The 12,593-nt window shown below is 36.2% G+C and overlaps 1 protein-coding gene across 9 annotated transcripts in view; it reads left to right on the forward strand.

Moving 5' to 3' along the window:
* Nucleotides 1–1,575: 1,575 nt before the first annotated feature.
* TENT2 (terminal nucleotidyltransferase 2) overlaps nt 1,576–12,593 on the forward strand; it is a 59,689-nt gene continuing 48,671 nt past the window's right edge. For 2 of the 9 annotated variants that reach the window (XM_028493028.2, XM_055086636.1), the window contains exons 1-5: nt 1,579–1,933; nt 2,160–2,228; nt 7,930–8,104; nt 8,317–8,406; nt 11,183–11,420. In XM_028493028.2, coding sequence (XP_028348829.1) covers nt 7,968–8,104; nt 8,317–8,406; nt 11,183–11,420 — 465 coding nt within the window. In that variant the 5' untranslated portion in view covers nt 1,579–1,933; nt 2,160–2,228; nt 7,930–7,967. Of the gene's footprint in view, nt 1,934–2,159; nt 2,229–7,929; nt 8,105–8,316; nt 8,407–11,182; nt 11,421–12,593 lie in introns of all 9 variants that reach the window. The other 7 variants (XM_028493023.2, XM_028493026.2, XM_028493027.2 and 4 more) reach the window with 6 other exon arrangements.

Consider the following 12,593-nt stretch of genomic DNA (forward strand, 5'->3'; position numbering starts at 1 on the left):
CATCAGACAGAGTACAGTTAGAGCAAAGAATATTACCAGGAAAAAAAGAGGGTCATTTATAAAGTGAATCATTTCATAATGACATAATAATTTTCATATTCATTTCATTAAAGATAAATTCACCTAAATAATAGAACAATTCTAAATGTTTATGCAACTAACAGCAGAGCTTCACAACACATAAAGCAAAAACTGATAGAACAGCAAGGAAAACTAGAAAAATCCATAATTATAGTGAGGGATTTCAGTGCTCTTCCCTTAATAATTAATAAAATAAGTAGACAGAAAATCAGTATGTTCTAAATCCCCCTCAGGATTTAGATTTGAACAATAATATCAGGCAACTTGATGTGATTCACATTTGTAGAGCATTTCACCCAACAGCTACAGAATACACATTTATTTTAAATGTACACTGAAAAAAAATAAAAAATAAATGTACACTGAACACTTACCAAGACAGACCAACCATATTCTGGGCCACAGAACAAGTCTCAATAAATTTAAAATGATTCTAATTATATGAAGTATGTTCTTTGATGATAATGGGATTAAATTAGAAATCAATAACAGAAAGGTATCCGGAAAGTCTGATACTTGGAGACTTAATAACATAAATAATCCGAGGATCAAAGAAAAAAACCCATATAGGGAAATTAGAAAGCATTTTGAAATGAAGTAAAATGAAAACACAATATATTGAAATGTGTGGGATACAGCTAACACAGTACTTTGAAGGAAACTCATACTACCAAATGCCTGTATTACAAAGGAAGAAACATCTCAAATCAAAGACCTCAGTTTCCAAGAAACTGGAAAATTAATTTTAAAAACTTCAAACAAAAAATAAAGGAAATAAACATAACAGCAGAAATCAATGAAAGAGAAAAGAAAAATAAAGAAAATCTCTGAAACCAAAAGGTGACTTTGAGATTTGAAATCAGTGAGATTAATATTGCCTCTTGCCAGGTCGATCAGGAAAAGAGAAAAAAGACACAAGTTACCAATTTCAGGAATAAAAAGGACAATAAAGGAATATTGTTAACACATTTACACGAATAAATTCAACAACTTATATTTTCACAACTATTAAAGCTCACTCAAGAAGAAATATTAAATATTTGTTTTATTAGTGAATGTTAGCTACTAAGGCAGGGAGTTGAGTCCGGGCTTTATAGATAAATAAGGGTTCCCAAGCAGCTCTCAGTTCATTAACGGGGAAAAACAAAGCTTAATACTGATCGGTGCAGAAGAGTGAGGGAAAACTTGGCCAGGAAAAGCTTCTCTGCGGAGGAGTCACCCGGCTGAGAGACAGGAAGGACCAGTAAAAAAATGTTTATCAGAATGTGAGCTTGAGGGGAGGGCCCAGGGGAGCTCTCCGCCGCCCACCCTCCCTCCGTCCGCCGCTCCGCCTTTCTCTAGGCAGTCCCAGCCCTTCCCCTACGCGCTCGCGCTCGCTCTCGCAGCCGCTGAGCGTCCCACTCCCTCCCAGCCGGGCCCCCAGGAGCCGTGCGCTTGCGCACTCGAGCGAAGAGCTCGCAGGAGAGAGCGAGGCGGCTGCCGGAAGTATGACCTCCGTCCTCCTACTCGCTGTTTCCATCCGGGGTCACGTCGGTCTTCCGGGTGTTTCTGACAGGGCTTTCTACGCCTCTTTTTTCCGGTTACATTTTGGTCTTCCTTCTTTTGCCGCCGCCCTCGAGCTCCCTCACCCTTGCTGGCCCTGCCTTTTCTTGTGTCGCACCTCCCCGGCCGCCGAGCCCAGGAATTAGATCGCAGTCCGGAGCCGGGCCTACCCATTCCGCGCGGGCACTACCTCCTTTGGCTCGGGAGAAAGCTAGGACCGAGCGCGCCGGGCCGTCCCTGCTCCGGCTCTGGAGCTCCTGGTCTGGCGGTGCCGGTAGAACCTCCTGCTTAGCCTTCCCCGAAGATACTTGTGAGTTAGGGGGTTTCGGAGAGGAAAGCAACGGTATAGGCCCGGGTGGGGGGCTGGGCGCCGGGAACTTTTTCGGAAACTGTAGTGTTTTGCGTGGGAGGTTCCGTCATAATCTCTCTGATATCCCAGACGTATGGGCGGCCCCCAGGCTGCGGTACTTTCTGAAGAATCTTAGGAACTCTTAAACGTTTCCCATTCGTTTGTCTTTCTCGCGCCCCGTCCTCAGTCTAGGACCAAACAAGGAAGACTGTCTTGGGACACTGCATGGGGTTTCAAAGGGTGGTGAAGACCTAAGGTAAATATCTGGATTAATAATTTAAAATTTAAGACTTTTCACTAAATGGTTGTGAAATTGTCTCAGTTCTTAGCTTTACAGGAAACTGCACAGGTTAGGACTGTCAGATTGTTGTCTATCCCTTTTGTTTTTGCACCGTTCAGCCTTTGTAGATAGGTTCTCCATCTCTTTCTAGGTCAGAACACGGGGGGCTTATGTGTCTCATAAATTCTCTACTATCCAAGTTCCCTGCCTTGTTTGATCCTCTCTCAGCTCTTTGTTTAAAATAGCAGTCGTTTATTTATATTGGTATATCAATAGGGTGAACAAAAAAGAAAATGAAACTAAACTCAAGCTACACTGGCAACCTAACGTGTGGTGTATGGTTTTGTGGGGAAAGATCAGAACTGAACACTAAGTCTGTGTATTTGAATTACAGGCGACATACTACTTTTGTAAATACTCTCGTATTGTATGCTTTGTTACCACAAGGCTTTAAACATGGCATTAACAGCTAGAAGGCTCTTAATATGTACTGATTAATAGCCAAATAATGGTAACATTACTCTGTTGGTGTGAATAGCCCCAATTCTGTCTGATCAGGAAGTGTAACAGGCTCTGTGTGAAATAGGTATTTAAGAAATGTCCATTTGGAATCATGTGGCTAGATTATTTTTTAATACTTGGATGGGATCTAATTCTTGATCAAAGGGGATATATGTATATGTATAGCTGATTGACTTTGCTGTACAGTAGAAACTAACACAGCATTGTAAAAGCAACTATACTCCAATAAAAATTAATTTAAAAAAAGGAATGTCGTTTTCAAAACCTGTGGGTGGTTTGACAGAGGGTGAGCAGGATTTAGGAGTTGGACTTTTTGCATTGTGGAGGAAGAAAAGTGAGTTTAGGGGATCAAAGGCATTTGGACAAAGTGGACAGATAACTAGATTTGCTACTACATTTCTGGTTTTTATACTAGGTAGATTCCACTTTCCAGGGAATCTTGATGAAGGAATTATGTAACCTTGAGTGTTCTCTAATTCCTTGGAGGAGAGGTCAAGTTTAGGACAGAAATTCCTGGTTGTAAGTTATAGGACCAAATGCTATATCACTAGGAATTACTTTGTGAACTACTCCATTACTACCTTGTCTCATATTTGATTATTTACAAATAAACCTGTGTAACTTCCAAATGGGCAACCTTAGTCAAGAAGTAATCCTTAAGATTCTCTGCTTAAGGCAAGAACCAATGCAACAGTTTTAAAGCAGTTCAAAATTTACCTAGATTATTCTTTTTTATAGTCGAGTACAGATTGAGAAATTGATCATTTTCAAACTAAGAAAAATAGGATACCACCAATATCTGGATTTTATTTATTATAAAATTTCTTACACCTGCTACCGTGGTTAATGTGGAGTAATTTTTTTTTTATGGATCATTGTCTACTTGGTGAAGAAGGCTTTCATTCAGAATGTAAAGAAAAAGATTTAAAATTTTGTAGAGGTCCCCTTAAATCTGGTATGGTAATAGTTTTGCTGGATTTTATTCTCAGAAACTCTATTCTGTTTAAAAAATGATCCCTTATATTGTTTTATAATAATAGGTTATTATTTTGGTGTCATTTTTATCTTCATCAAAATTAGTGTTGGAATGTATTAGGAGAAATATTAGAAAGAGGAATTGAAATTCATGGGCTTTTGGTTTACTTCCTTATCTCTAGATGGTCATGCAGAATACTTGTGTTGGAGAGCATTGAATGTCATTGATTACATTCCCTAGGAATGATCCTCCCCACTTTGAAGGCTGGCCTGGTTAAGAGCCAGACTTGAGGGCCAACTTTGTTTTGGAGGCGCTGGAAAACCTTTGATGCTTATCTGGGAATTAGGGATAGGCTGATTTAGATAACTGCCCTAAAGTACACTTTTGATTATGGAATCATTCTCAGCTTTTAAGCCGTAGATAATTTGGTCGTTTGAGGAGTACTTCTGGGCTACAAGACATCTTTTGACTTATTCTTAAGTTTGAATCTGACCATATAATGCAATAGAAATTAGGTGAGGTCTGGGCTATTATGTCTTTTTGGGTCTCAAGCCTGAAGAAAAACACAAGCATATTATTTATAGGTATAAACAAAATGTGTAGAATTTTAACTATGAACTGATTTAAATAAATCTGAATATAGAGTGTTTTAATTCTAGTTTTTCTGAATACAAATTCCTTCTCTTGTTTGATCAGATCTATAGTATCTGTGTTACAACAAAATTAAATATCAAGCAAAATTCATTATAATGAATTGTATTTAATGTCATTTTCTAATGAATTCTATGAAATAGTAATTGTTTTATGGGAAGTTGAATCAGAGAAGCAGAGTCAAGGAAGCCAAGAAGCAGTGTAAGCCCAGGCAAAGGGAGAAGAAGGCATTAGTTGACAGCCTTAGATCTGGCATTCTACAATTATTGAGTGTACTTTTAATAAAGAATTCTCTGGAATCCTGCTTGGTTCAAGATATTTCCACTCATCAGTGAACATCAGAGAGTACAGTTTAGCAGATTTGATAGTATTGATTTTTTGTTTTAATCAGTTTCCTATAGCAAGAGATAAAGGCCTGCTCAAGAAAGCTGACAAACTCTTGTTTTCTGGAGGTAACACCTTGTCTCTGGTCCAGATTAGAGTCAGGCACTGGGATGGGATCTGATGGTGGCCCAAGACTGTTGTCCATAATCTGTTATGAACCTTGGACTGGTGAATCTCACTCTCTGGCCAGTCTAGGAAATTTTAATCTTACAGAATTGAAAAGGAATAAAGTTTCTGTGAGTGACTTATTTGTTTCTTCCCAGATCTTTCTCTTTTCTCTCTTATTGTCTCCTATTCTAATTTTTCTAAACATCTCGTCTTAGTCCCAGAGGCAATTACCATTTCTTTTAGCAGCTTCCATGTTATTTTCCTCTGTTGTTCTTAAAAAAAAAAAAAAAAAAAAAATGCAGAAATTTTTATGAAGGTTGTTTTTTAGATTGACATCTACTGAAAATGAGGATTTACCACTTTTATGTACCCTTTTTCATCATAAATTGTGAGATTTATGTGTGTGTATAAACATGTAAATATATGTAGCATATAGTATTTGTAATCTGTAAATAAATACAGTGTAGGAAATATATAATAAATATATTACAATTTGTTTAAATCAGTATGTTCAATGTTCATGTTATTGTAAGAACCAAGTAGGTGACTGATTATTTTTCCTTTTTTATATGACCTTTTGAGTGTGTTTTGTCTGTAGTTTAGTAATTTATTTCTAACTTGCTGCATTTCTGTTCTATAATTATTTCTGCTCCGTTAGCTGAACTCCTCTCTGTGGTCAGATATATAAGGTAATCTACCAGTTAATCTTTTTCCTCCTTGGATATCTTCTTGAAGACTTCTATGTGTTCTAACTTAAGCTGTTTAGCTTCCCTTCACCATCATCCTGGGGAATTTGTCTCTGCCCTGTGTTAGATCTCCCTTTTCCTAGATCCCAGATTTTCTTTTCTTTTTCTTTTTTTTTTTGATAACTTACATGTCTAAAAATGTTTTTATTTTCCTTTTGCACTGATAGTATAGCTGGGTATAGAATTATAGCTTGAAAGCATTTCCTTCAGAGCCTTGAAGGCATTCACTTCCTTGTTTTGTTTCCAATGTTGCTACTGAGAGGGCCAAAGCCATTTTGATTACCATCCCTTGGTGTATGTTTTTTTTTAATTGTAGTTGATTTACAATGTTGTGTTAATTTCTGCTGTATAGCAAAGCGATACAGTTATACATTCTTTTTTATATTCTTTTCCATTATGGTTTATCTCAGTGTATTGAATATAGTTCCCTGTGCTATATGGTAGGACCTTTTTGTTTATCCATACCATCCCTTTGTTTATAACATTTTCTTTCTCTGTAATATTTATAAGCTTCTTTTACCTGATATTCTGAAATTTCACTGTAATATACCTTTATATGTGTGTGTGTATGTATATGTGTGTGTGTGTGTGTGTGTGTGTGTGTGTATATATATATATATTCAGTTGTGCTTTATACTCATTGGGTCCTTTCAATCTAAGGCTTGGTGTTCTTCAGTCTTGGACATTTTCTTCTTTTATTTACTTGGTAATTTCCTTTTCTGTGTTTTCTCTGGTCTTCCTGGAACTTCTGTTATATTGGATGTTGGACCACATAATTTGGTTCTCTTATATTTTTTTCTCTTACTGTCCTGCCTCCTGTCTGCCCTCACCAATTTTTCCTTTTTGTTCATTCCTCAATGTTATCTTTTAGCTTTCTGCTGGATATTTCTGCTTTTAATTTTCCAAGAGCCCTTTCTGCTTTTTAAAAAACACATTCTTATTTACATATGCAATGTTTTTTCATTAATTATGGAGGGTTTTTTTTTTCTCCTCACTTTTCATTTGTTGCAGGTGTTGTTTCTGTTTATTCCTAGGCCTTTTTTTTTTTATTTAAACTTTTGATGATCCATGGATGTCTGTTTTCTAACTAGAAATCTAAATTGGAAGCTTATGTGCATGAGTAGGCTGTTCAATAGTAGGCTTCATTATAGGTTGCGAGTTAGCTTAACTTTTTCTTGGTGAGCGGCTGTTCCTATGTTACAGGTTCTTTGGTTACTGTATTATATGGTTTCGTGTTCCATTATCCCATAGATGAGTTTTCTAATTGCCTGACTTGGGAATGCAGGCTGGGGATCCTATTTTTACTTTGTAGACTTCACTTAATACTTGTTTTCAGTTTGTTTTCTTACCCTACTCTTTGTAAGTTTATAGCCTCTTGGGGTCAGTCATTGCAAAGAATAAATATCTAGTCTTCTGCTTGGGGCAGTGAACGATTCTGATTGCTTTGTACCTAGGTTTTCCCCATTCATGTGGAACAAACTCTTTTATTGGAAGTTCTTTTTATAAGTTGTTTAGACTTTGAGGGGAATCTCAGAATTTTATGAACAGTTACTAGGTGATACAAATTCCATCCCTTGTTTTTTGTTTTTTGTTTTTTTGTGGTACGTGGGCCTCTCACCGCTGTGGCCTCTCCCATTGAGGAGCACAGGCTCCGGACGCGCAGGCTCAGTGGCCATGGCTCACGGGCCCAGCTGCTCCGCGGCACGTGGGATCCTCCCGGACCAGGGCATGAACCCATGTCCCCTGCATCGGCAGGCGGACTCTCAACCACTGCGCCACCAGGGAAGCTCCCCATCCCTTGTTTGATCAGATCTGTACTATCTAAATCCTGGGAATCAGGTTGTCATATGACAGCTTATACCTTTGAATAAATTAGATTGGGAATAAATGTAAGAAATTGTAGGATTTCATTAAATGTCTCACTTGGGTGGTTTCTTTTTATTATCAGAGTATAATGGTGTTAAGTTGATTCTAAAAGATTTGTTGATATTAGGATAAATTTATTAGGGAAAATTCATCATAAAATTAGAAATGCACAGATTTTACTATCATTTGAATTATGTGGTTCATCTAGATTTAAAATTTATTATTAGTAAGTTTTTTTTGTTACTTATGGTGTGACTTAAGATACTTATGGTGTGACTTAAGAGATCTGTTTGAACTTTAAAAAAATAACTTTGCAAATGAAATTTGTAACTTGGTAACTAATTGTTTATTAATTAGCAGATGCTAGTTACCAAAGAGTTCAGTATCTTTAAGCTATAATAAATTATCTTTAAAACTATTCTAGGTAGAAGAATACATGTTTACTCTTAGTGAACCAAGAGCATGTTCCCAAACTCAATTTTGGGTCGCCCGCCTTTCACTCCAAACCATCAACAACATAATAACTTCTTCACCCTGTCACCAAGTCTTTATTCACACCAGCAGCTTATAGATGCACAGTTCAACTTTCAGAATACAGAGTAAGTACGGTGTTATTTTGGCCCATGTCATTTGTAAGTTTCATTTTCTACTTGACACAAATCCTTTTTATATGAAACATTTGGAGCTAGAGAAAATGTCATCATGTCTTGTTTTCTTTTGATCAGTGAACTGTTTAGTTTTTCTGAAATTAGTTTTTTGTTTTTAAGGAAAAAAATGTATACTACTACTGTTCTTTCTTTGTCTTTGGTAGCTTGTCTAGAGCTGTATCATTACAGCAGTTGACATATGGAAATGTCAGTCCAATACAGACCTCAACTTCCCCATTATTTCGAGGAAGGAAGTAAGTATTTCTTACTTATTTTAAAAGAAAAATTTGCATTTTGGGGAACTGTTTAACACTGTATCTTGTATTAAGTTGAATGGACACTATGCCCTACATTTTGTTTTCTGGGACCTGTGTGGTCAGTCCTGTAACAGAATTTTAAAACTTCAAAGTATTTAAAAAATTTTAGGGATAACTAATTGTAGTTGAGATTTTTAACTAAATCAGATGGGTTTCTGTATCTGTTTGTTAGGGCCGCTATAACAAAGTACAATAGACTTGGTGGCTTAAACAACAGAAATTAATTTTCTCAAAATTCTGGAGGCTAGAAGTCCAAGATCAAGGTGTTGGCCGGTTTGGTTTCCTCTGAGGCCTCCCTCTTTAGCTTATAGATGGCTGCCTTCTTTCTCTGTCCTCAAATGGTCATCCCTCTGTGTTTTTGGTGTCCTAATCTATTCTGAAGACACTAGTTATATTGGATTAGGGCTCACTCTAATGACCCCGTTTTAACTCAGTTACTTCTTTAAAGGGCCTGTGTCCAAATACAGTCACAGTTTGAAGTACTAGACTTAAACATATGAATTTTGAGAGGACATAATTCAGCCTATAACACTTTCTTTCTAGTAAAGTTTACTATTTGACTTATCTTACACAGGTAAGGTTCCATGATAAATATTATTATAGTGAAAATTTCTACATGACATAAAGCTTTCTATAGAGAAGTCAGGAATCAATTCATTTTAACCAATTTGATTAAAAGAAATTGATGTATCATGGGATAATTATGATAGAACTTTAGGGGTGATTATTAAAATAATATTTGGCAATATTTGCAAGATATTGCTATTTATAGTCTGTATAAACATCCCGTAACTTTTATGTCCAACTAGAAATAACACTAGCTAAGAATTATTGATCACTCACTATGTGTAGTAGGCATTGTTCTAAGGACTTTGCAAATAATGGTTTGACTAAGTTTCACAACACTTTATGAGGTAAGTACTGTTACGCCTCTTCGTTTGAGGAGAAAGCTGAAGCACACAGAAGTAATGATCTGGTTATTCAGGTAGAAGTAGCATAGCTGGGATTTGAAACCAGGTGGTTTGGCTCTACATCCCATACTTAGAAGCACTGTGAATTGTTCTTCAAAGTTGTCATTGTGGAAAACTTTATAATGATGCTTAAATTATTGACTTTATTCAAATTTTCATTTTTTAGAAATTGCCTTGATAGCCCATTTGTGAATCATGAATGAAAATAAATTCCACTAGTTCATAATTATACGTATGTATTTTTAAAACTAAAATTGACATTCTCAATAGAAGATATTCAGCATATAAATCTCTAAATTTTATGTTTAAAAAATGTTAAAGGGGCTTCTCTCGTGGCTCAGTGGTTAAGAATTCGCCTGCCAATGCAGGGGACATGGGTTCGAGCCCTGGTCAGGGAAGATCCCACATGCTGTGGAGCAGCTAAACCTGTGCACCACAACTACTGAGCCTGCGCTCTAGAGCCCGTAAGCCACAACTACTGAGCCCACATGCCACAACTACTGAAGCCCACGTGCCTAGAGCCCGTGCTGTGCAACAAGAGAAGCCACCACAATGAGAAGCCTGTGCGCCACAATGAAGAGCCTGCTCGCCGCAACTAGAGAAAGCCCGCACGCAGCAACAAAGACCCAACACAGCCAAAAATAAATGAATAAATAAATTTAAAAAAAAATAATAAAAAAATTAAATATACACTTATGTTTTTAGCATCTTTACCTGTGAGTAGGAGTACCAGTTATTTTGTGGGTCTGTCAAGGAGAGAGTAATTGACATAATCCCAAGAGTATTAAAATAAAAACCTTCAGGTGGCTATGACTCATAAAATTTTTAGTGTTCAGAAGGAATAGGATAATTTCCTATGGTGTAAACAGCTTAAGAAAGTAAATACCTTTCTTTTCCCACAAATAATTACTTTTAAATTATTTTTCCCTTTTTGTTTTGAATATTTTTAAGCCTCCAGAAAAATTTGAATAGTACAATGAACACCTGTATGTGGTTTTCCTAGATTCATCGGTTCTGCGAGATTTGTTTTTTTCTGCCTTTTTCCTTCCCTACCCCTACTTTTTTCTGAGTGATATGGAAGAAGGTTGTTGACATCATTGCACTTTACCCCGCAAGACATCAGTGCATTCCTCCTAAGAACAAGGATATTCTCTTGTATAACCAAAAATATATTGATCATGCCCAAGAAATTTAACATTAATACAATACTGTTATCTGAAATGCAGTTCATTTTCAGATTTCTTTAGTTGTCCAATGTCTTTATATAAAGCTTTTTTAAAAGGTAACTGTCTCTTAATTTGGTCTTTCCTACTGATAAACCAGAACATAGGTGGTCTCAAAGAGCCCTTTTTTATATATAGCACTCAGTTCAGTTAATCTTATCCTCCTTATGTTAGAGTTTGGATCTTTTATTGTTAGTGATTCTATAAATAGAAATTCTCCTGCCAAGTTTTTGCTGCTGATATGAAGTATTGTAGTAGTTCAAATGCAGGAGACCAACCCTAATATATATATGTGGTTTGTTTTTTAAAAAAATATGCATCATTATTACACATTTTTTCTAAAGTGTTCTCTAAGGCATCTCTTATGCCGAAAATGAATATTTTAAGATTCATTTAGAGCTAATAATGTGGCCTCGCTGAAAAAGTCAGTATTGTCATCTATTTATATATTTTTAGTGTTTTCTATTTGTAATCAGAAAATTATATCTTTAATCACTAAGGTTTATTGTTTGTTTTCAGGAGATTAAGCGATGAAAAGAATCTTCCTCTTGATGGTAAACGACAACGTTTCCATTCACCTCACCAAGAGCCAACTATAGTTAACCACATAGTGCCTTTATCAGGTGAAAGAAGATACTCAATGCTGCCATTGTTTCATACACACTATGTACCAGATATAGTCAGAGGTGTTCCACCTTTTCGAGAAATACCATTTTTAGAACCTAGAGAAATCACACTTCCTGAGGCCAAAGATAAGGTAATTTTAATGTAGATTTTAGCTCTATCTTTTGGGAAGTTAATATAAATAGTGTATTGAAAGTATCAGAAATATCTAATGTCTTGGATTAAGGAGAACATGCCCTTTTTTGCACTATTTAAAGTACTATTCAGAGTTTTCTGTCTAAATTTAATTCTTTGATTTTTGTGAGCTGTTCTTCTATGGAAATGCAGCTTTCATATCAGGATATCAGATTTTCTGTGATTCATAAAAATCTGGGATTAGAGCCTAAAACGTTTGATTTCTTAGTTTAGAGAATTCTGTTGTTTACCTATTCTTATAACAGAAAAACAAGCTTTCATATGGATATTGTAGTAAAGTATTAAAAAGCATCTTTTGGGATATTTGTTTTTATCATGAGGTTTTTAATGTCAAAAATAGAGAACCCAGGAGTCAGTGAGAAAGTAATACTTCCAAAGGGATATGATCAGGGAAGATTTATCAAAAACATTATTTGTAAAAAAAATTTCAAATAAATGAAATGAAGCTCTTAAAATAATAATTCTTGGGAAATGACATTATCAGCATTGGGGAACAATGAGTTATTTAATACCAGTATTAGAAGCATATCTCTTCTCTCTCCCCATATTTAGTGAAACCTAAAAAAAAAATTCTGGGTAATTTAGAAGAGTTTATAATGTAAATATCTGCATTCTCTTGAATTGTCTGTGGCTTATATTTGTTGTTTTTGCATTTTCAAAGCTGCTCTACTCTGGAGAAATATGACATTTGTAGGCTAAGGAGAAGGAGCCTGAAAAGAGTGTAGTGACTTTGTTTTAGGTTCCTAGCAACCAGCATAGGTCTGGAACATAGTAAGTGTACAGAAAATGTTAGGTCAAAAAGGAACACTTGCTTCATTCCTTAGTTGTGCTGCTTTTTATTCTCCTATCATTCCTTTTTTTCTTTAATTGAGATGTAATTGTATCATAAAATTCATTTTTTTTTTTTTTGGCTGAGTTGGGTCTTCGTTGCTGCACACGGGCTTTCTTTGGTTGGACGAGCGGGGGCTACTCTTCATTGTGCTGCACGGGCTTCTCATTGCAGTGGCTTCGTCTTGTTGCGGAGCATGGGCTCTAGGCACGCAGGCTTCAGTAGTTGTGGCACATGGGCTTAGTTGCTCCTTGGCATGTGGGATCTTCCTGGACTAGAGAC

This window comes from Physeter macrocephalus, chromosome 8, assembly GCF_002837175.3.
Source record: "Physeter macrocephalus isolate SW-GA chromosome 8, ASM283717v5, whole genome shotgun sequence".
Classification (NCBI taxonomy): domain Eukaryota; kingdom Metazoa; phylum Chordata; class Mammalia; order Artiodactyla; family Physeteridae; genus Physeter; species Physeter macrocephalus.